At 36.5% G+C, this 25,730-nt stretch overlaps 4 protein-coding genes across 4 annotated transcripts; 3 read left to right on the forward strand and 1 right to left on the reverse strand.

The window, feature by feature from the left end:
* Positions 1-6,378: 6,378 nt before the first annotated feature.
* On the reverse strand, positions 6,379-7,092 carry LOC142229964 (uncharacterized). The gene has a single exon (XM_075300562.1). The coding sequence runs from the start codon at positions 7,090-7,092 to the stop codon at positions 6,379-6,381; it is 714 nt and encodes a 237-aa protein (XP_075156677.1).
* Positions 7,093-12,396: 5,304 nt separating this feature from the next.
* On the forward strand, positions 12,397-13,304 carry LOC142229978 (uncharacterized). Its single transcript, XM_075300582.1, has 3 exons — positions 12,397-12,454; positions 12,496-12,689; positions 12,735-13,304. The coding sequence occupies exons 1-3, from the start codon at positions 12,397-12,399 to the stop codon at positions 13,302-13,304; spliced, it is 822 nt and encodes a 273-aa protein (XP_075156697.1).
* A 27-nt stretch (positions 13,305-13,331) lies between these two features.
* On the forward strand, positions 13,332-14,419 carry LOC142229987 (uncharacterized). Its single transcript, XM_075300594.1, has 2 exons — positions 13,332-14,004; positions 14,046-14,419. The coding sequence occupies exons 1-2, from the start codon at positions 13,332-13,334 to the stop codon at positions 14,417-14,419; spliced, it is 1,047 nt and encodes a 348-aa protein (XP_075156709.1).
* Positions 14,420-14,781: 362 nt separating this feature from the next.
* On the forward strand, positions 14,782-15,657 carry LOC142229996 (uncharacterized). The gene has a single exon (XM_075300604.1). The coding sequence runs from the start codon at positions 14,782-14,784 to the stop codon at positions 15,655-15,657; it is 876 nt and encodes a 291-aa protein (XP_075156719.1).
* Positions 15,658-25,730: the final 10,073 nt, after the last annotated feature.

Consider the following 25,730-nt stretch of genomic DNA (forward strand, 5'->3'; position numbering starts at 1 on the left):
TTTAGTATACGGATCGGCTTAGAATTAAATTCTGAGTCGATTTAGCGATGTCCGTCTGTCTGTCTGTCCGTCTGTCTGTCCGTCTGTCTGTCTGTCTGTCTGTCTGTCTGTTGATGTATTTTTGTGTGCAAAGGACAGCTCGCAGTTTTAGTCCGATTGTCCTAAAATTTGGTATAGGGTCCTGTTTCGGCTCAAAGACGATCCCTATTGATTTTGGAAAAAATCGGTTCAGATTTAGATATAGCTCCCATATATAGCTTTCGCCCGATTTAGACTCATTTGCCCACAGAGACCAATTTTTTGCTCCGATTTAGCTGAAATTTTGCATAGGGAGTAGAATTAGCGTTGTAACTATGCGTGCCAAATTTGCTTGAAATCGGTTCAGATTTGGATATATCTCCCATATAAAGCTTTCGCCCGATTTACACTCATATGACCACAGAGGCCAATTTTTAACTCCGATTTAGTTGAAATTTTGCACAGGGAGTAGAATTAGCATTGTAGCTATGCGTGCCAAATTTGGTTGAAATCGGTTCAGATTTAGATATAGCTCCCATATATATGTTTTTCTGATTTCGACAAAAATGGTCAAAATACCAACATTTTCCTTGTAAAATCGCCACTGCTTAGTCGAAAAGTTGTAAAAATGACTCTAATTTTCCTAAACTTCTAATACAAATATATCGAGCGATAAATCATAAATAAACTTTTTCGAAGTTTCCTTAAAATTGCTTCAGATTTAAACGTTTCCCATATTTATACCCTTCACCACTACTGTGGTACAGGGTATAATAAGTTTGTGCATGTATGTAACGTATGTAACGCCAAGAAGGAGTAATCATAGACCAACCTTTTAGTATACGGATCGGCTTAGAATTAAATTCTGAGTCGATTTAGCGATGTCCGTCTGTCTGTCCGTCTGTCTGTCTGTCTGTCTGTTGATGTATTTTTGTGTGCAAAGTACAGCTCGCAGTTTTAGTCCGATTGTCCTAAAATTTGGTATAGGGTCCTGTTTCGGCTCAAAGACGATCCCTATTGATTTTGGAAAAAATCGGTTCAGATTTAGATATAGCTCCCATATATAGCTTTCGCCCGATTTACACTCATTTGCCCACAGAGGCCAATTTTTTGCTCCGATTTAGCTGAAATTTTGCATACACTGAAAAAACAGTGAACCTTTTTCCATTGCAAAATGAACTAAACTGTAGTAATATTGACCATGATTTAGCCCTTAAGATTTTTTTCAACTTGTCTAGTTTATACTTTTCTTCAATTTTAGTTCATGTTAGATTTATATACCCCTACCAAGTTAAAAAGTCAGTATTATTTTGGTTTACTTGCTTATTTTGTGGGTAACCCGATAATAAAAATTGGTGAACAGTATCTTTAAAATGTCGAAAACTAAACTATTTTTAAATCAATCTTTCCACAGTACAGAGAAATTATATAATTAAAGGAACAACAAACCGTTTTACTATTATGAAAATTTTCATACATTAAAATTAAACTTTCTTTAAGCAAAAGTACTTTATTATAAAAACTTATGATGAAAGTTCTTAATACAATGTTTTTTGTGAATAAAAATTATGAACACGTGGAACAGAGAGTAGTTCATTTGAACCCGCTGTTTGGACATTTTGACTTATCCTTTTTTTATTCATCGTAGGTAGTTTTTTCACATATCTTGCTGGAAAAAATGGAAACAATTATGAAAATTGTTAAAAATAGGTCGAAAACCTTAGTTGTTAGTACCTTCATTTTTTTGTATTTATTTTCATAATTTATTATGATTTTAAATAAACTAATAATAATAATAATAATAATAATAATAATAATAATAATAATAATAATAATAATAATAATAATAATAATAATTGTTAAAAATTAACACCATGTAATGAAATATAATTTTTATACCCTCCACCATAGGATGGGGGTATATTAACTTTGTCATTCCGTTTGTAACACATCGAAATATTGCTCTAAGACCCCATAAAGTATATATATTCTGGGTCGTGGTGAAATTCTGAGTCGATCTGAGCATGTCCGTCCGTCCGTCTGTTGAAATCACGCTAACTTCCGAACGAAACAAGCTATCGACTTGAAACTTGGCACAAGTAGTTGTTATTGATGTAGGTCAGACGGTATTGAAAATGGGCCCTATCGGTCCACTTTTACGTATAGCCCCCATATAAACGGACCCCCAAATTTGGCTTGTGATTGCTCTAAAAGAAGCAACTTTCATCCGATCCGGCTGAAATTTAGTACATGGTGTTAGTATATGGTCTCTAACAACCATGCAAAAATTGGTCCATATCGGTCCACTTTTGCGTATAGCCCCCATATAAACGGACCCCCAAATTTGGCTTACGATTGCTCTAATAGAAGCAAATTTTATCCGATCAGGCTGAAATTTGGTACATGGTGTTAGTATATGGTCTCTAACAACCATGCAAAAATTGGTCCATATCGGTCCACTTTTACGTATAGCCCCCATATAAACGGACCCCCAAATCTGGCTTGCGATTGCTCTAAGAGAAGCAAATTTCATCCGATCCGGATGGAATTTGGTACATGGTGTTAGAATGTGGTCTCTAACAAGCACGCAAGAATTGGTCCATAATGATATATAGCCCCCATATAAACCGTTCCCCAGATTTGATCTCCGGACCCTCTTGGATGAGCAAAATTCATCCGATCCGGCTGAAATTTGCAACGTGGTGTTAGTATAAGGCCGCTAAGAACCATGCCAAAATTGGTCCATATCGGTCTATAGTTATATATAGCCGATCCCCAATCACACAAAAATTGGTCCATATCGGTTCATAATCATGGTTGCCTCTCGAGCCAAAAATAATCTACCAAAATTTTATGTTTATAGAAAACATTGTCAAAATGTTATTTCTATAGAAAATTTTGTCAAAATTTTATTTCTATAGAAAATTTTGTCAAAATTTTATTTCTATAGAAATTTTTTTCCAAATTTTATTTCTATAGAAAATTTTGTCAAAATTTTATTTCTATAGACTCTTTAAACTTAATTATATACGTATTTATCGGCCTTTTTTAGCTTAATATACCACGTATGGACTATGTGGTATATATTACGGTGTTAGGAAGTTAGGAAGTTCTACTGAAGCCGATGGCAAGGTATCTTACTTGCCATCGGCTTCAGTAGAAGTTTCTACGCAATCCATGGTGGAGGGTACATAAGCTTCGGCCTGGCCGAACTTACTGCCGTATATACTTGTTTTAATATGGATTTCTTTTAAAAATAATATTTTTTTATGTATATTATTATTTGTTAATTAATTTTTTTGGAAACCAGTTTAATGCCTTTCTTTGTTGTAAAAGCAATATTTAATTTCAGAGCAACTCCACATGGATACAAATAAATTTAAAAAATAGAGAATTGGTAAGTTTTGCTAAAAATTGGCTTTCTTTCAACTAGAATATTTACGTTTTTATGACCTTTTTATCATCAAAATTACAGGTTTTTAATACCTTATGTTAGTATTCCTTTAGTCAAATTTTTTGGAAACCAATGTTATATTTTTAATGTAAAAAACAAATATTTAATTTCAGAATAACCCCTTAAAATTTGGAAAAATTTTTAGTACTCCTTTGCTTGTAATTTAATAGTAAATTGGTAAGGATTCCTTAACTTTCATTTAACCCTGTACAGTCATCCTTATTTTTTGTACATTAACGTCATCCTTCGTCATTTTGACTACGGCTCATTTCAAGACGCTATAATTTTCATCGTGAGCGAAAAAGTGAACCAAACTTGAATTTATTTTCTTATTCAATTTGGTTTTAAGTAGTATAACACAAAAATTCATAAAACGGTCGAATTAGTATAACTTAAATTTACCATTTCCCAATAGACTAAAATGCATTTTAAATCGAAAATGAAATTACGTGTCGTCATTTTGACGAATGATGACTGTCTAGGGTTAACCATAATATTTTTATGCATATTATTCTTTTTTTTCATTAGATTTTTTGGAAACCTATTTAATAATTTTAATTAATGTAAAAAATATATATTTAATTTCAGAGTAACCCAAATAAATTTGGACAACTTTTTATATTTCCCCTCAGCGTACAATTTAATAGAGAATTGGTAAGTTTTATATTAAAACTTTGTCTTTCTTTCAACTAGAATATTTATTTTATTATATCCTTCACATCGATAACAACACAGTTTTATGAGTTTATATAGAATACTTCATTATTTCTCTAATTGTTTCAGGTACAAATTTTAAGAGATACGTTTTCCAAAGAAAAGTTGAATTCCTTACACCATTTGATAAAATGCCCCAAATATGGTAAGTTACAAGCTAATATAAAGAATTAAAAACTTATATTTCATTACATGGTGTTAATTTTTAACAATTTTCATTATTGCTTCCATTTTTTCCAGCAAGATATGTGAAAAAATTACCTACGATGAATAAAAAAAGGATAAGTCAAAATGTCCAAACAGCGAGTTCAAATGAACTACTCTCTGTTCCACGTGGTCATAATTTTTATTCACAAAAAACATTGTATTAAGAACTTTCATCATAAGTTTTTATAATAAAGTACTTTTGCTTAAAGAAAGTTTAATTTTAATGTATGAACATTTTCATAATAGTAAAACGATTTGTTGTTCCTTTAATTATTTAATTTCCCTGTACTGTGGAAGGATTGATTTAAAAATAGTTTAGTTGTCGACATTTTAAAGAGACTGTAAACCAATTTTTATTATCGGGTTTCCCACAAAATAAGCAAGTAAACCAAAAGAATATTGACTTTTTTAACTTGGTAGGAGTATATAAATCTTATGATGTTGTAAAAATGAATTAAAATACAATGTTATAGATGAACTAAAATTTAAGATAATTATAAACTAGACAAGTTGAAAAAAATCTTAAGGGCTAAATCATGGTCAATATTACTACAGTTTAGTTCATTTTGCAATGGAAATGGGTTCACTGTTTTTTCAGTGTACGTTTATACTTCTGCTGTTAGCATTAAGAAAAATTAAATCCAAACGAGCTGTAAAAATCCATGTTACTCATAGGCATTGTATTAACCATTCATATAGAGTATTCCTCGTGATAAGTTCAGATTTTTATAAAACCTGGATCTACTGAAGAGCCATTTGGATTGATTTTTCCTTATTAGAAAGGATCATTTTATTAATTAGTATATGGGCATTCATTGCAGCTCCATTCTCTAGGTTTCATATTGTTAACAAATTGTTGAGCTTCGAACTTAGACGTTAAATCTAAGAGATTCTTCATCCAAAATATTTTCTTTGCAACGATTATTTTACTCAGTTTATGCGGCAATCGCTCTGAGTGGTATTGAAATAATTTTCTCTAAATATATTTCGTGTGCAGCTGTAAATAATACAGATGACCTTCTTCCAATTCGGTTTCAATATAGAGTGCATAAATTAGAGTAGATTCCGGAAGCCTTAACACCAATTTCAAAAAGAAAAACTATAAGTTGTCGACATCCTCAAAATTACCGTATCCCCGTACTTGAGCAGCGTACGTTTGTATTGATCTGCATATCGCTCCATTTCTGTAGCTATGATATATCATCTTTTTTTCAAAAAAAAAAAAATTTGACATTGATAGCGCTTTTTGCTTGCGAATTCGGTTCTGAATATGTTTTTCATACTTCATTTGCGGAGTTAGTATGACTCCCAGGTACTTGTACTCTGATACAGCTTCTATATCCTCGCCACGAAATTTCCATTTTTCCTGTAAAGATAGTCTGCCGCCATTTCGGAATACCATAACTTTGGACTTTGTGAGGTTGACTACTAAGCTCAATTTTTAGCAATATTCTTCCAAGTTATTTATCATGAGTTGAAACGTCGAAGGGTCTTCAGCCGGAACGACGATGTCGTCAGCATATAGCAATACTCTTATATTGAGATCCTCTATATTTATCCATCCTTCCAAAGATTCATTCATTTCTTTTTCTTTTATTTATTTATTGGCATAATAGTACAACAAGTATGAACTTATAGACTGTACTACAATATGATTGAACATTTCATAATTATTTGATAAAATATAAAAATACTTAAAAGATAGAAAATATTAATTTGTTTTAAAGTTGACAAAGAATTTAATAGAAAACACAAGTATGCATATATTATAATTATTTTTGTATATAAAATATTATTAAAGTGTGTCACTAAAAACTATTAAACAGCTAACAAATTAAAAAAATATATAATAAATAAATAATAAAAAATAGTAAAAATAATAAAAAAAAGAATAAAAAAGTTGAACATAAAAACAGACATACACACAAATACGATTTGTTGCAAAATTAAAATTTAATCAAATAGAAGGAAAAAAAATAATTAAATCAATCCATCAAAGTAAAGTGACGTCGTAATTCCCTCTTGAATTGAGGGAATAAGTGCTGCGTTCGCAGACTTAAAGGTAAATTATTCCACAATCGTATAGCAATTATGAAAAATTGTCGATCTGAAACCAAATATCGGGATCTAAAAGGTTTCAAACATCGTAGTCTCGGAGATTGGGTAAAGATCAATCGTTCAAACAAATATTTCGGCTCAGAGTAATGAATAAGTTTATGTAAGGAGATTAAACATCTAAACTCCAGTAGCTTATTGAACAACATACCATATAAATCTTTCGCATAACATGATATACTCTGAAACCTGTTAACACCATACACAAATCTTGCAATATCATTGGTAACTGTGCGCAATTTTCTCACATGATTTGAGTCACAATTCACATAAACTTCACAGCAATACAACAGTCTGGACAACAAGTAGGCATTGGCAATATCACGACGAACATTCACAGAAATAAAAAATTGAACAGGCCACAAAGAACGAAGCATTCCATACACAGTACCTATAGTATTGTCTATATGTCTATTCCATGAAAGATCATTGTCAAAAATAACACCTAGATTCCTAACATGTTGAGTATACTCAATATTGCAGCCATTTAGTTTTATAGAGCGTTTATGTCGCACCCGTTTCTGGAGACTACTAAGCACATAGTTTTCAAAGGATTTAATTTGAGACCATTGCATGCAGCCCATCTATGTATTCGTTGCAGGTTCATATTTATGTTTTCAATACAGGATGCAAAGTTCGAGTCATCACACGAGAAACATAACTGAACATCTCAGCATATATATGAATTACACACCCACTAGGTACCCGAACTATATCATTAATATATAGAGAGAAGAGTAAGGGGCCTAAAACCGATCCCTGTGGTACTCCTCTTGCTAAGTCTAGTGGCTGCGAGTAGGATCCCCCGGAAAGTACAACTTGTCTTCTTCCAAAGAGGTAAGAAGATAAAAGGGTACTAGAGGTTTCATCAAATCCAAAAAGTTTCTTCAGGTTATTCAGTAAAATCCTATGACAAACTAAATCAAATGCTTTTGAGTGATCCAAAAGCACTAAGAAAGAAAACTTATTATTATCAATATTCTGCCTCAGTTCCTCAACAACGTCAACTAATACTGTAGTGCAGCTATGGCCCGATCGAAATCCTGATTGATTATCTGTCAACAAATGGTTCATAGAAATATAGTCATTAATTTGTTTATACATAATGTTCTCAAAAGCTTTTGAGAAAAACGGTAAGATAGATATGGGTCTGTACTCGCCATTGGATTTGGGTGGCGGAATTATCTTAACCCTTTTCCAGCTGGAAGGAAATGTAGATGTTGTCAGTATATGGTTAAATAAATGTGTCACAATGGGCAGAAGAGAAGGCAATAACAACTTTGGATCAACATTATCAAGACCTTTGGCATTCGACTTGACATCAAGAATAGATTGGAGTGTGTCGCATTGGGCGATACACGTGAAATTAAACATGCTTTCGCAATTAAATGAAGAACTATTTTCATCAGATTGCTCTTCGTCAAGAATGATATCATTATTAGTGAATTGCAAATTAAGCTCATTAGGGTCAAGATTACATTTATCGTTCTCATAAGTCCTACCAATACCAATTTTCCTTATCTCTTGCCATTTCTGTTTGCTATTAAGGGCGTTTCTGAACTTCTCCCCCAAAAACCTAGTCTTTGCCTCTCTGATAACTCTAACAACTTCCCTTCTTACTGATTTAAACTCCTCTCGCAGTCTGGAAGTTTTAAACCGTTTCCATCGTCTATGCAGCTCATCTCTCTTATTTATCAAAACCCGTATAGTATTATTGAACAATGGTTGTTCACTAGGTCTCAAATATCGAGTCCTTAGAGGTACATGTTTATCGAAGAGCATTCCAAGATTGTATTCAAGGAGATTTGTTTTCTCATCAACACTACCCAATGCATAAAAAACATCCCATGACATGTTATTAAAATCAATAAGGAGCTCATCTTGACTGATGTTTTTGAAATCCCTAAAACTGAATGATTGTGGGCCGCTGATAATTCATACGCTAAGAATATAAAATCATGCCTCGAAAACGAAGAACAAGATAGCTGGTCATAATGCTTACATTTTTGGAGGGATGTTACAAGAAATAAATCAAGTAATGTATCGCAGGTATTGCCATAGTGTGTTGGGATTTCTTCATTGACTGAGAACAAACCTAATGAATTGAATTCATTTATCATACTACCTTCTCTGAAAATGTTCGAGTTAAAATCTCCCGCAATAATAATATCCTCGTAGGTTAAGGAAATTGGTCTTAGGTCATCCAAAAGTGGGTCAATATCAATTCGTTTATTCGGTCTATATACTGTTCCAAGCAGGATGTGGTGGTTTTCACTAGTTATACTCAGAAATAAATATTCCATTGTACTACCAGAGCTAGATGAGCAAAGACGTTTGACACGCAAACCTCTTCTCACATACATTGCTACACCCCCCGCATGTTCTTGCCTATCCGCTCGGTACAGTTTGTACCCATCCAGACCAACGAGAGAGTCAGATAAGTTCGTGGTGAACCATGTTTCAGATATACAAATAACATCAATAGAAGAATTCACAAAAACATAGCGGAATTCATCAATTTTTCTCAATAGGCTCTGGGCATTTAAATGTATAATTTTTAATCCCGCATGAGTTTTAGATAGAATTCTTACCATGCTATACGTACTGATTGTGGAATTAACGTTATTATCATTTGTATCTATCATGATTACATACTGAACAAAAATATTGGCTTAAAACTTTACTTTGTTTCGGACTGATTTGGCATTGATAAATATTTAAATGTAAATTTAATGATATTTGTATGTATGAATGTGATATATAATGATGAAATAATTGTGATTTAATGGAGATAAAAATTGAAAAATTAAAACTTATAAATTTTGAAATTTTAAAGAGTCTAAAGAAAACGAAAGAGGTCATTCAGTTGTTCCAAAGTGAATATAGATTTAGGGTCATCAAAATCAGATATTTTGATGTGAGCAATTCCTCTTATAGTAAAAGCACTGTGCAGTTTTTTCTCTCTTTTCAGCCTCAGTGCAGATAGAAGGATTTTGTGGTTGTGTGGTGTCAAATTTTCATTAATATAGAAAGGATTATTGCTGTCAAATCCAATCTGGTTTAAGCATAATTCAGATTTTTGTGTCCGTTTACAGTTCGCCGTTGCACGAAGAAAAAAGTTCTTCTCATAAGGAGTACCAAGATTAGCAACGATAGAGGCATCTGAAATATTGCGTTTATCTCTTATATTTTTCACTCTATAAATGAATTTTAAGTTCATATTTGAAACGTTTAGAATGCCGCAAATATTGTTGAAAATGGAAAATAAATTCTCTTCAGGATAGGAAGGAATGCCCGTAATGCGAAGATCACAAGCAACATTGTCATTTTCTTGCTGTAAGATCTTTTGGTGCATTAAGTGTATTTGGGAGTTTTGTTGTGAGTACTTTTCATTTTCCATTTCAAGTTTTGTTATTTTATCTTTCAAAACGGCAATTTCGTTATGAGCGATGGCAACACTGTTTTTTAATTCTGTCAATTCTTTCTTAACATCACCAATAATAAGTTCTCTCATTCCACATAGTCTCTTATCCATTTCACACATAAAACGGCATTCACTCTCATACATAAGTTTTATTTTCTTTTATTTTTGTATTCTTTGACACTTTATACCCAAAGTAAATTGTTTATTTATTTGTTAAAATGTTTATTAACAGTGTAACCAACTGCTTTTTTTACACTGATACGAACAGATGGATGAATTTTTAAGATACTTTTATATTTTATATAAATGATTCTGGATATTGATCGAAATATTAAATATTTGCGAGAGCAATCAAGAAATACGTCTTAACGCAGCAAAAGTTTTCTGAGATCAGATCGTTTATATATAACGCGAATAATAAAGGTAGTAGACACCCCTGTTTTAGGTCTGATTTGGTCTCAAAGAACTCCGACAACTCTTCTACATTCCAAACTGCTGATTGTGTGCTCCTGTATAATGTTTCAAGCATGTTAACAAATTTGTATGAGATTCCAAGATGATGCAGTTTGTAAATTAGTAGGTGTCATGGTATTTTATCGAACGCTGCCTTGAAGTCCACAAATAATGCGTATACCTTCCTTTTTTCGAACTGTTTTGCAGTAACTACGAAAATCGACTTGATGTTCCACTAATATGCTATGCTCGTCAACCCAATTTACAAGTCTATGATTCAGCACTCCCATAAATATTTTTGCCACAGTGTTCATTAAGTTTTATGAATTTTAAAATACAACACTGCACTTTATAACGATGTTTGAAAAATGACATATAACTGAACGAAATTGCTCTTACACTGACTCTCTCTCTCAAATACCCGAAGGTACGAATACCCCCGCCAATAAATTGAATTTTAATTTATTCTTTAAAAACCAAAATTTAATTGCGTTTTTATTTGTTTCCCCCCAATTGATAAATTATTTTATTTAATTCCCCGCCTTTTCATTGGTCCTTCGAACCGGATTAAACCGCCCGAGATTCAAAATAAAATAATTTATCATTGAGCTTCTCTTTTTAGAACCCGAAAATCCCTTGGATATTTTTGGTATTTTTACCCCCTAAACTATTGGCCATTACCTTTGTTTAAAACAAAAACAATAGAAAAGGAAGATTGGAAAATGGGCGACGTCATACCAAAAGTTGCATTTACGGTGTTCGATACATACTCGTTCGTTCATTTTTAATTTGCAATATTTTTTGTTAAAAACTCACAAACGATGTTAAATTTTGTGTAAATAATAATGAGAAACTTTTGACCGATTGTTCTACGTCATTCCCTGATATACATTTCTTTTTATTCTTATTTTAATTTGTGGAACAAAAATCATAAACGACACGTTTGCATCGAACGACGTCAATGGTTTGATACCCTCTGCTGCCATTTTCCCATCTTCATCTTCCATTGTTTTTGTTAGAAACAAAGAAAATAAACTCTAGGAAGATAGGAAATTGGCAACTGAGGAGATCAAACCATTTACCGTGCTGTTTCATACTCGAACCAAACGCGTATACGACAAGTATTGACATAGCATTAAAATGCAAATAAAAAGAGATATGTTCTCTGCCCTATATAAAGATAATGAGCACATCAGTAACATTCAGAAAATGTATTATCTGATGCAAAAGACGGAAGGTGAAGAAAGACATGTCCGATTACTAATGATGGTTTTCAGATGGCTTGGCAAAATTAAGTCGACCGTTATGAGAACAAAAGGGTTCTTGTGAACGCCCAACTCAAGATTTTATTCAATCTTGCACCCGTTTTAAAAGAATCTGGTCCCTCTATTAAGCAATTGCAGCGTACTATGAGCGACTGCATAGCTAATTTGTCTCTTTTGGGCATTGATACGAAGAATTGGGACGTTATATTTGTTTTCATATGTTCCACCCGTCTTCCTGAAGTTACACATTGGGAGCAATCTCAAGGGTCGAGTTCTGACCTACCTAACTGGGAAACAATGGATAAGTTTTTGACAGCTCAGTATCAGACCCTTGAGTCCGTCTTTGACATTAAAGGCGCCCATAATATTTCGACATCTGGTCCAAGTTATGTTAAAAACCTACTAGCCCAAAGCGAAAGTCAAGTACTAATAGTAATAGTAACAGAAGTTTTAAGAGCTTCGCTACGACTGTACCATCTAGTCCTCAGCAGAAATGTCCTCTTTGTTCCAAATCGCATCCCCTTCGATTGTGCGAAGAATTTCTTCGAATGTCGGTTAACAATCGATTGGAAACCGTCAAACGACTCAAATGTTGCACAAATTGTCTAGCATCGTCGCACACTTTTAGCAATTGTAAGAGCTCGAATATATGTTTCTTCTGCAAACAAAGACATCATTCTCACTTGCATAGAATGGGATCTTCAACACAAGTAAGTCGAGATTCGAGCTCACGAATGATCCGCGATATGGGGAATCCAGCCCGATCAGCTTCGGACGATGTTCCTTCTACATCAGAGGCTGCCCGTTCGTTGCAAACTTTTGCAACTGCTATGGAAACATCACAGTTTTCTACAGTTCTTTTGTGGTAGAATTGTGTTGTCATGGCGTAAAGTGTTCGGATAGAGCATTGATCGATCCTGCCTCGCAAGCAACTTTCATTTCACGAAAGTTGCAAAAGAAACTTGCTTTGCCGATATTCCCAGTTACTTCTGCGAATATTATTGACCTAAACGGCACGATATCGGCGAAGTCTACTAATGTTTGTAGGATCTCATAGTGCTCCCCTATTGACCCAACTTTTGAGCTGTCGACAGATGCGTATGTTGTTGACAAATTGACTGGTCGTTTGCCAACTTATTCATTGTCACAGCTATTAGATGTACACCTGCCCGATATCACGGTGTCTGATCTAAAATGTTCTCATATGAACCTTTTACTGGGTGGTGACATATATTCTCGGATAATGCATACTGATGTTCATAAGCACCCTAATGGTGATCTTATTGCCCAGAAATCAGTTTTCGGTTGGATCGTGACTGGCGAAGTCACCCAAACCAAGCCCCTACAGTCGGTGGTATCATTTTACAACCACATGGAGTTGAATGATCAACTTGTTAGGTTTTGGGAAATCGAAGATGTACCGAAAGTGTGCACTATGTCAGAAGAGGATAGATGGTGTGAAGAATTATACCTTCGAACGACTTATCGTAATGATAATGGTCGATATGTTGTTTCACTGCCTTTTAAGCGTGAATATCCCAAAGATTTGCAACTTGGTTTGTCCCGAAATAATGCCATTTCTCAATTTAAGCGAAATGAGTCGCGGTTAATGAGAAATCCCGATCTGAAGATTCAGTATGACAGGGTACTATAAGAGTACGCTGATTTGGGACATATGGTCATGGTTGATGAGAATAAGGTAAATTCTTCTGATACTGTGTATTATTTACCCTACCACGCTGTTTTCAAGCCTGACAGCGCCACCACTAAATTACGTGTGGTATTTAATGCTTCCAGTCCCACTTCTAATGGCGGTAGTCTTAATAACGTATTGTATACTGGACCCGTTCTACAAGCAAATCTAATTGTTTTGATTCTCCGATGGAGATTATTTAGATTTGTCTTCAATGCTGACATCGAGAAGATGTATAGACAAATTCTGATTCACCCCGATCAAGCGTCACATCAGCGAATTGTTTTCCGTTTAGCCCCTGATGATGTGATTCGAGATTTCGAATTGAACACGGTCACATTTGGTGTGAACTGTGCCCCATATTTAGCTATTCGGACCCTACTTAAACTGGCTGATGACGTTAAGGGTGAGTTCCCGATAGCTGCGAAGATAATACGTTCGCAGATGTATGTCGATGATATTTTGGCAGGAGCTCACAGTTTAGATGATGCCATGAAGAGCCGTGATGAACTTATAGAAGTTCTAGGTTCTGCTGGGTTTAATCTACGAAAATTGACTTCTAATGTGCAAGGCCTTTTGTTAGATTTACCCCCCGAATATTTATTGGATAATGATTTTTTGAATATTTCCAATGAGAGTACCGCCAAGACTCTGGGTTTACGTTGGAACGCTGGAAAAGGTGCTTTTTCAAGTTGGTTTCAGCCCCTACTAGATCTTCCGTTACCAAACGAGCTGTTTTGTCTGAGTTTGCTAAATTGTTTGACCCAGCCGGTTGGATGGCCCCTAAGATTAAAGTTGCTAAGATTATAATGCAACAAATTTGGAAAGACAAAACATATTGGGACGAATGTTTGAAACCCATGACTCTGAAGAGATGGTTTGCGTTTTTGGACGACTATAGTGAAATCGAACGGATAGAGATCCCCGATGGGTTGGTTTCAGCCCAGACCATGAAGTTCAGCTTCATGCATTTTGTGATGCTTCTGAGAAAGCATATGCTGCTTCACTATACGTCCGAATTAAAAACGCCCCAGGTGATTATGTCACGCATCTACTCGCAGCACGAACTAAGGTAGCGCCAATCAAGGTTGAATCCTTGCCCTCTGCGGTGCAACTCTATTGGCTGATATGGTTGAGACTATACGCTCCGAGCTGAGTCTCCCAGAAATTGAGAGATTCTATTGGACTGATTCGACAATAGTTTTGTCGTGGCTTCAGAAGCTCCCACTGGCCTACGTTTGTTGCTAATCGAGTAGCTAACATCTCTACTAAGATCGGTACTAATAATTGGCATCATGTTCTATCATAAGATAATTCCGCTGATATAGCCTCGAGAGGTTCGTCAGCGCGCGATCTTCTAACGAATAACCTTTGGTGGAAAGGTCCAGCTTGGCTATGTCGCCCTCGCTCCGAATGGCCAAAATCTACGTTTAGAATCATGACGAATCTTGAGACTAAACCGATTCGAGTCAATTTGAACCAATTATCCCCTCCTGAGGATATTTTGGCCCGTTTCTCTGATGTATCCAGAGCCCTGAGAGTTTTGGCATATGTGTTCAAATTCTTTCATCGAATACACCCGAAGTTTGGATCGACACAGACGCATTCATCCTTCAATTTGGAACAGGATGAAATCAACTTTGTGAAAGGTCGTCTTGTCGTCCACTGCCAGCGTCGTCATTTCCCTGAATATGTGGCGCTGGAGAACAATGCGCAGTTGTCTCAAAAGAGCCCTCTGTTGAATTTGAATCCGTTTATAGATTCTGTTGGATTTATGCGGATGAATGGTAGACTTGCGCGTTCCCCTACTCTCACCTATGACGAGAGATTCCCCAAAATTTTACCCTATGATGCCCGTTTTACCAGATTGTACCTGGAGTATATTCACAAGAATACGGTACATGGTGAAAATTCATTAATGTTGAGATTGATGAGATTAGAATTTTGGGTGCCCAGACTGAAGAATCTCGTCAGAACAATCATCCACAATTGCCGTGCATGCGTATTGTTTCCGAAGAAAACTGTCGACCAAATTATGGCCGTTCTTCCCCCTGAGAAAACTACATTGTCTCGCCCGTTTACATGCACTGGAGTCGACTTTGCAGGCCCCTTTGATATTAAGACCTACATTGGTAGAGGTTGCCGTATCACTAAAGGATATGTGCTTGTGTTTGTCTGCTTTGCGGCTAAGGCAATTCATTTGGAAGCGACAAATGATATGTCGACTGATTGTTTTATTGCTGCATTTACTCGGGTTTTTCCCGAAGAGGTTGTCCTTCTAAGATGTTTTCTGATAATGGGACATCTTTTGTAGGAGCTTCTAATGTTCTTGGCAGAGACCAAGCCCGATTTCTTTCTGAAGTGAAGCAAAATCTTATTTCGATTAATGCCTTCCAATTATTAGAATGGAAATTTATTCCCCCTGGTGCGCCACATATGGGTGGTCTTTGGGAGGCAGGAGTTAAGAGTTTCAAGACTCATCTTAAGAAGGTGTCTCAATCTCAGAAGTTCACTTTTGAGGAGTTCAGCACTATATTAGCCAGAATCGAGGCATGTCTTAATTCAAGGCCCCTTAGTCCTATGAGCGACAATCCTACCGATTTGGCCCCTTTAACCCCAGGACACTTCCTTATAGGTTCTGCCCTTCTCTCCCCACCGGAGCCCGACACGACAATTGAGTCGTTAAGTTATGTGAATAGATGGCAGAAACTTAAGGTCCTTTATCACTCTTTCGCCAAACGGTGGAAAGAGGAATATCTCGTTGAACTCCATTAGCGAAACAAGTGGTAGTAATCAGGAAAGATAATTTGCCACCACCAGAGTGGGAAGTAGGTAGAATCGAAAAGATCACTTAGGCCCCGACAACTAGGTGCGAGTTGTTAACATCAGGGTAGGAAGTTGTATCATTACAAGGCCCGTTGTCAAACTCGTACCTGTTGATGAACGAAATTAATAACATCTTGTTTTCTTTGTGTATGTGCTGTCCCCAGTCAGCTGCTGTGTATGTGCTGTCCCCAGTCAGCTGCAACAACGGCTGTGCGGTTGCGCGAGCTATCGCTGTGGTCGGAAAAAATGTACGGTCATAGTTCGGTCCTCAAAGTAATGCCAGATGTGCCTAACGTAGTGGATTACACCCTGGCAAAACCACTTTTCGACAAAAAGTTTGAAACTCTAATTCCCAACAGTGAGGCGTGGTGTACACTAACCCCGGGGAATAGAAGATATATAGATTTCTATACTGATGGTTCCAAATTGAATGGACAAGTGGGGTTCGGAGTATTTTCTAAAGATCTGGAAAATCGAATAGCGAAAAGATTACCTAATCACTGTAGTGTTTTTCAGGCTGAAATATTGGCAATAAGAGAGGTGGTGAATTGGCTGAGAAGTAATGTTCCAACAAATATTGGCATTAATATATACTCAGACAGTCAACCTGCAATAAAATCCTTGGACTCTGTGTTCCTTAACTCGAAAACGGCCATAGACTGCCGCAAATCTCTCAACGAGATGGCTGAGCAGTACAATATTCACCTAATATGGGTGCCTGGTCATAGGAACATACCGGGGAACTGTGAAGCAGATGTGTTAGCAAGGCTAGGAACTACCTTACATATTCCAGGGGAACTAGAATCTGTTGGTATGCCTCTGGCCACCTGCAAGCTCTTACTGCGTGAGAAGGCTGTTATGATGGCCAATATTCGATGGGAAAATTGCAAGGGTTGTAACGACACCAAGCAAATATGGCCCCATTTAAACTTAAACCGCACACTAGATATGCTAGTGTTCTCAAGGCGTCAGATAGCACTCCTAATATCTGCTATAACTATAGGTGCGAAGTATAATGACTATTGTATAAGCTGTCATGACGTGGAGGAAAAGGAATCAATTAAACACCTCTTGTGTGAGTGTCCTGCTTTTTGTGTAAGGAGTAAGCGAATTTTAGGAGCATATAGCTTTAGATTACTGGCTGACCTGGAAAACGTTAACTTAAGCAGTTTGTTAATGTTTTTGGAGCAATCTGGTTGGTTCCACAAAAGTAAATAATGGAGAAGGTTCAGTGGTTAAGGCTAGAAGTGCCCAAATGTAATAGGTACTTTTAGTTAAATGTGGTATCACAATGGACTGAATAGTCTAAGTGAGCCTGAAATTTATTCGGGCTGCCACTTTAACCTAACCTAACCTACATGAGACTTTTTTTCAAAAATTACAACTAAAAAATTACAACTAAAGTTTTTATTAAATCTATTGTAGTACATGTCAAATAAAATATTTCTGGAAGTCAAATATTAGAATTGAAAAAAAAAACAACTGATGGGAAATTTTTAAAATTGAAAAGTTGCCTGTGGGCAACTTTGGGCAATTGTGGTAGTAAAATTACATATTTTTGAACATAAGACCTGGAGAAGAAAGGTTTGAAAAACAATGATTTTGAAAAAATTTTGAACTTCAATTGGGATGTCCCAGTGACGAGAAATGCGGCGATGATGTGGAAAACATATCTGCAGTGCAGTGGGGAATTTGGAAGGAATCGTAAAAAGGGAGGAAGCCACTTCTTGGCAACATACTAGTGGATTAGCACGAATATTGTTGCTTTATAATACTTTGGTTTTTTACACCGCCAGTTAAATTGACATGGGTTAAAAACAAAAAAAAAACAAAACATTTTCGTTAGTCACGCGTGATTCACGGGAAGCCGTGAATGAAATTTAAACCAAATCTCGTTAATGAAATTTAAACGAAACCTCGTGAATGTGCGTGAACAGGATTAAAGAAAAATGTGTGGCGCGTGAGCGTGAGTAAAAATCAAATTGTGTTCGTGATTGTGAGTGAGTAAACTTTCTCCGAAATCACGCTTCCGATAAAAATGTACTTTCACGATCCAACCCACGCTCACGATCCAACTCACGCTCAAGATAAAATTCACGTTAACAATAAAATTCATATTCACGATAAAATTCGCACTCACGGTAAAACAGACACAAAAAGTCACAATCACGAACAAATTCACGTTCACAATTAAATTCAAGCTCACCGATTTTAATCACCTTTACATATTTGATCACGCTTAAGATTTCAATAGCGTGAGTCACGAGAAATTTCGTTAATTACCAGAATTTTATTTGTCGTGTTCCGAAAATATTCGTGACTTACGACAATCTCACGACAAATCTGAATTACGAAAATTGTCGTGAATCGTGCGAAAGTGTGAGACATAAACATTGTTCATGTGTGAGCGTGTGCGAGTATGACTTTTCATTTCGTGACCGTGAATTCCTACCCACATGGCATGCGTGAGTACAAATATTTCTTCGTGAATGTGTTTGAGCGTGATTGAAATTCCGCTCACGTCTAAGTATATATTTACTGTAAAATAACAAAAAACTTAACAAAAATCTAATAAAACGTAATACGTCTATCATTACAAAACAAAATAGTTTGTAGTCACAATTGCCCAAAGTTGATCACAGGCAACATTCTCTACCGCCTAAACGAATGGGCGTGGCGACCCGAAATTTTGGCTAGACGCTTCTTAAATGACTTCAACATGATTAAAAGTAAAAAAATAATTTTAGCGATACCTATAAAAATTCGGGGTCGAAAGGGCTAAGGTAGGTACTATGTTCGGTTTGCGCAGCGAAATCCCATACAAAACCAAAAATGCAAAAAACTACCGAAATATTTTTTCGTTTGTGGTACTTTGTTTTTTGTTTTTTTTTTTCGAGTTGAAAAACTGACATAAAGCGCATAGTCCCTAATAAGGTCGTGTTAAATCCTTCCATATGTTGAGATTAGTTAGTTTGAAAACATGGCGCCATTTGTAATGTGAATTAAGAAATTATTTATTTATTCAAATGATTTGTGCTAAATTATAATGCAAAAGTGGTTCGCGTTGTTATTTAAAATTGTTATACGATCGATTGACGAAATAAAAATAACATGGAGTGGTATTTTCGTAATAAACTAGCAACCACCACCTAGCCGCCCCCTACTACATGATTGAATAGAAATAATGTATATAACATGAAATTTATAGAATAATGTTAACAAATAAAGCTCTATTTAGCGAAGTTCATTTTACAATCGTTTCTTTTTACTGGGCACCGGGATAATAAACACAAATTATGCTGTCATTTCATGGTAAATATAAAGGAGGCAGTGCTATTGATGATGCAGTACTATGGTTGCAACGAATGGAATCACAAGAATAATTTGCTATGTTCCAAAAATAAAATTAGTTGTTCTGAACAAAGTTATACCAAAAACCAGTAAGGAAAGTCTAAAGTCGGGCGGGGCCAACTATATTATACCCTGCACCACTTTGTAGATCTAAATTTTCGATACCATATCACATCCGTCAAATGTGTTGGGGGCTATATATAAAGGTTTGTCCCAAATACATAAATTTAAATATCACTCGATCTGGAAGAATTTGATAGACTTCTACAAAATCTTTAGACTCAAAATTTAAGTCGGCTAATGTACTAGGGTGGAACACAATGTTAGTAAAAAAAATATGGGAAACGTTTAAATCTGAAGCAATTTTAAGGAAACTTCGAAAAAGTTTATTTATGATTTATCGCTCGATATATATGTATTAGAAGTTTAGGAAAATTAGAGTCATTTTTACAACTTTTCGACTAAGCAGTGGCGATTTTACAAGGAAAATGTTGACCATTTTTGTCGAAATCAGAAAAACATATATATGGGAGCTATATCTAAATCTGAACCGATTTCAACCAAATTTGGCACGCATAGCTACAATGCTAATTCTACTTCCTGTGCAAAATTTCAACTAAATCGGAGTTAAAAATTGGCCTCTGTGGTCATATGAGTGTAAATCGGGCGAAAGCTTTATATGGGAGATATATCCAAATCTGAACCGATTTCAAGCAAATTTGGCACGCATAGTTACAACGCTAATTCTACTCCCTATGCAAAATTTCAACTAAATCGGAGCAAAAAATTGGCCTCTGTGGGCAAATGAGTGTAAATCGGGCGAAAGCTATATATGGGAGCTATATCTCAATCTGAACCGATTTTGCTGATATTTTGCAAGTTTTTCGAGACTCATAAAATATTCGGATGTACGGAATTTGAGGAAGATCGGTTGATATACACGCCAATTATAACCAGATCGGTGAAAAATATATATGGCAGCTATATCTAAATCTGAACCGATTTTTTCCAAAATCAATAGGGATCGTCTTTGAGCCGAAAGAGGACCCTATACCAAATTTTAGGACAATCGGACTAAAACTGCGAGCTGTACTTTGCACACAAAAATACATCAACAGACAGACAGACAGACAGACGGACAGACAGACAGACGGACATCGCTAAATCGACTCAGAATTTAATTCTAAGCCGATCCGTATACTAAAAGGTTGGTCTATGATTACTCCTTCTTGGCGTTACATACAAATGCACAAACTTATTATACCCTGTACCACAGTAGTGGTGAAGGGTATAATAAATGGTAAATGTTTATGCCACATAAATAAATAGTTATACCCTATACAGGGTTTTATAATTTAGTGCATATGTTTGCAATACCCAGAAGGAGACGAGATAGACACATGGTGTCTTTGGCAAAAATGCTCAGGGTGGGTTCCTGAGTCGATATAGCCATGTCCGCCTGTCTGTGAACACATTTTTATAATCAAAGTCTAGATCGCAATTTAAGCCCAATCGAATTCAAATTTGACACAACTATGTGTTTTGGATCAGAATAGAACCATATTGATTTTGGAAGAAATCGGTTCAGAGTTAGATATAGCTCCCATATATATCGTTCGCCCGATATGTACTTATATGGGGCCAGAAGCCAAAGTTTTACCCCAATTTGGTTGAAATTTTGCACTAGGAGAACAATTAGTAGTAAAGTCAAGTGTGCCAAATTTTATTGAAATCGGTTCAGATTTGGATATAGCTCCCATATATATCATTCTTCCGATATGCACTTATATGGGCCCAGACGCCTGAGATTTACCCTGATTTGGTTGAAATTTTGCACTAGGATTACAATTAGCAGTAAAGTCAAGTGTGCTAAATTTTATTGAAATCGATTCAGATTTAAGTCCCGATTTGGACTTATATGATCACAGAAGCCATAGTTTTAGCGCAATTTGCTTAAAATTTTGCATTAGGAGAACAATTAGTTCAGATTTAGATATAGCTCCCATATATATCTTTCGCCCGATTTAGACTCATATGACCAAAGAGGCCAAGTTTTTACTCGAAATTTGTTGAAATTTTGTACAGGGAGTAGGTTAGGTTAGGTTAAAGTGGCAGCCCGATTAAATTTCAGGCTCACTTAGACTATTCAGTCCATTGTGATACCACATTTAACTAAAAGTACCTATTATATATGGGCACTTCTAGTCTTAACCACTGAACCTTCTCTATTATTTACTTTTGTGGAACCAACCAGACTGCTCCAAAAACATTAACAAACTGCTTAAGTTAACGTTTTCCAGGTCAGCCAGAAATCTAAAGCTATATGCTCCTAAAATTCGCTTACGCCTTACACAAAAAGCAGGACACTCACACAAGAGGTGTTTAATTGATTCCTTTTCCTCCACGTCATGACAGATTATACAATAGTCATTATACTTCGCACCTATAGTTTTTGCAAATTCGCCTATCTGGCAGCGACCCGTTATAGCAGATATTAGGAGTGCTATCTGACGCCTTGAGAACACTAGCATATCTAGTGTGCGGTTTAAGTTTAAATGGGGCCATATTTGCTTGGTGTCGTTACAACCCTTGCAATTTTCCCATCGAATATTGGCCATCATAACAGCCTTCTCACGCAGTAAGAGCTTGCAGGTGGCCAGAGGCATACCAACAGATTCAAGTTCCCCTGGAATATGTAAGGTAGTTCCTAGCCTTGCTAACACATCTGCTTCGCAGTTCCCCGGTATGTTCCTATGGCCAGGCACCCATATTAGGTGAATATTGTACTGCTCAGCCATCTCGTTGAGAGATTTGCGGCAGTCTATGGCCGTTTTCGAGTTAAGGAACACAGAGTCCAAGGATTTTATTGCAGGTTGACTGTCTGAGTATATATTAATGCCAATATTTGTTGGAACATTACTTCTCAGCCAATTCATCACCTCTCTTATTGCTAATATTTCAGCCTGAAAAACACTACAGTGATTAGGTAATCTTTTCGCTATTCGAAGTTCCAGATCTTTAGAATATACTCCGAAACCCACTTGGCCATCCAATTTGGAGCCATCAGTGTAGAAATCTATATATCTTTTATTCCCCGGGGTCCGTGTACACCACGCCTCACTGTTGGGAATTAGTGTCTCAAACTTTTTGTCGAAAAGTGGACTCGCCAAAGTGTAATCCACTACGTTTGGCACATCTGGCATTATTTTGAGGACCGAACTGTGACCGTAACTTTTTTCCGACCACAGCGATAGCTCGCGCAACCGCACAGCCGTTGTTGCAGCTGACTGTTTGGCCAAAATGTCTAAAGGCAATAGATGCAGTATGACATTAAGGGAGTTTGTTCCTGTCTTGCTGAATGCACCTGAGATACACAAGCACGCCATACGCTGAACTTTGTCTAAACTTGTCGGCTGGTGAAGTGCCGGCCACCAGACTAGAACACCATATAGCATTATAGGTCTAACTACTGCCGTGTATAGCCAATGCACAATTTTTGGTTTTAGTCCCCACTTTTTCCCTATTGCCTTTTTGCACGAGTACAAAGCTACCGTGGCTTTTCTCGCCCTCTCTTCAATATTAAGCCTAAAATTCAGCTTCCTGTCCAAAATAACGTCAAGGTATTTTGCACACTCACCAAAGGGAATTTCAGTACCCCCTAAGGAAATGGGCCTAACCGTGGGAGTTTTGCGATCTTTGCAGTACATGACTAGTTCTGTCTTTGCTGGATTTACACCAAGACCATTATCTTTCGCCCATTTCTCAGTCATCCGGAGAGCTCTCATATAATATCTCTGATTGTGGATGGGAATTTTCCCCTGACTGCTAGCGCCACATCATCTGCGTACACTGAAAAAAAAAGCATACCCGGTTCCAAAGATTTTGTCTTTACTTTAAACAATTTGGTATTGATTCCGAGCCAAAGAAGCGGAGAATACAAGTAAGGATACTTTTAAGACACAATTCTCTTTTAAAATCGGGTTTTGTGTACTTGCTTCTAGGAAGCAAATTTCAATTTTTCGCTTTTTCAGCTTTTTTTCTTCATATGTTATCAAATTCCTTTAAAAACAAGTTAACGACGACTTTATTTTCCAAATTAAGACTCGACTTCTAGTAGAAATTATGCTGTGTTTCAAGTAAAAAACGTTTTTAAAATAAAGTGTTGAAAAACATGTCCTATATTTGAACGATTTTTTGCTTTGTAGTTAAGATGCAAAAAGACAACAAATTTAAAGACAATTTCATTAAATTTAAAGATTTTTTCTAAATTATTAAAGTCAAGTTGACCTTAGCCCAAACATTTTATCTTTCATGTTATGATATCCATTTTTACATCAAATCACTTAATTATAAGGCAATACGACTTCATTGAAAAGTTTATCGACCTTTGGTCAAGGAAAAAAACTTTATAGTAGAGAAATGCGTCTTCTATGCTAAGCAAAATTTGCATTCGTATTTTAAAGACATGAAATCTTTGACCTCACGACAATATTTTTTTCAGTGTATGCCACCACTTTTATCCTTTCTTTTTCTAGAGAAACCAGAAGGTTGTTTATAGCAACATTCCAAAGAAGAGGTGATAGAACTCCTCCTTGGGGAGTGCCTCTGTTCACATACCTTTGTATGTTTGCTTGCCCTAGTGTGGCTGAAATACGTCTCTTTATTAGAAGTTCGTCTAACAGCCTAGGTATACCTGGATCAACATTCAGAGTTGTCAGTCCATTTAATATCGAGCTCGGATGGACATTATTGAACGCCCCTTCGATGTCTAGAAACGCCACGATTGTGTATTCTTTGACAGATAGTGAGCTTTCAATAAAGCTGACCAGTTCATGCAATGCGGTCTCAGTAGACCTGCCCTTCGAGTATGCATGCTGTCGTTTCAAGAGCAAACTTGAATCCATGATAGTTCTAAGATACATGTCTATCATCCTCTCCAGGGTCTTAAGTAGGAATGAGGATAAGCTGATTGGTCGGAAATCCTTCGCACTCGAGTGAGAGGCTTTTCCTGCTTTAGGTATGAAGACGACTTTTGTTTCCCTCCACTTTTCTGGAATATATGCTAAGTTTACACATCGTTTATATATCACCGTCAACCAGGGGATAATTCTTTCAGCCACTGCCTGTAACTCCGCCGGAGTAATTCCATCAGGTCCGGGGGATTTGAATGGTCCAAAGCTATTTAAAGCCCATTTTATTCTAGATTCCGACACAATTTCCTCGATAGGAAATGATCGCTGAGCCTCTGTTACACCGTCCAAAACCTCTTGCCTGTTTCTGGTGACGAAGGTTGGTGATTCTCCCTTATTGCAAACTACCAGGTTAGTACGCAAAATAAACTCTATTAGCGACTCTCCCCTTGCATTAGTATCACTACTTCCCCAAATACTATGATGTGCATTTGCATCGCATCCCATAATGAGTTTTGTCTTTGTTTTTAGTGACTCCTCAACTAAGGTCTTAACAGCACAGGGTGGCATCTCCCTATCATGTCCCATGTAGACCGAAGATACCCAATATTTGCATGTGGATATCTCTACACTGGCTACGACAGTGTCTGCATTGCTCAATGAAGGAAGCAGTAACAAGTTTAGTTCGTTTTTAGCAATTATACATGCTCGATTTATATCGTTACTGGTATTATGCAATAGTTTGAAACCCGGAGTGCTTAATTCACAGATCTTGTTCTTATATATGTATGGTTCTTGAATAAGAACTATATCTATGTCTCCTTTCATCAGGAGAACTTTTAAGGCAGCACAAGCGGCCTTACAATGGTGAAGATTTATCTGGAGGAACCGTAGAACCATCCAAATTTTCAACCACCGTCACATCAGCCGCTTCAATTGAGTCATCAAGGGCTTCCTCTTCAAAGATCTCGGTGACTCTCACAACAATCCGCGGTTCAGCTTTGGTGAGGCTTGGCCCTGTAGAAACTTCCCGCATATGATTTTCGCCATAGTCTGCAGGTTCTATGTCTCCTTCCGCTTCGCTAGGAGATTTTTTCACTGCTGACTCTACCGGAGGCTTGTCCGTTTCGGAATCCTTTGGCTGATCGCTTTTGTATACCTTCATATGGATATCATGAAAGCCATAACTTACGCGTCCTTGGGTCTGGGCTAGATGTGGCAGCGACTCTATGTTTAATATAAACACCGCATGTCGTCTTGGTCCATCCACCTCATCCAAACGACCAACCTTCCAATCGGC

This window comes from Haematobia irritans, chromosome 1 (assembly GCF_050003625.1).
Source record: "Haematobia irritans isolate KBUSLIRL chromosome 1, ASM5000362v1, whole genome shotgun sequence".
Lineage (NCBI taxonomy): Eukaryota > Metazoa > Arthropoda > Insecta > Diptera > Muscidae > Haematobia > Haematobia irritans.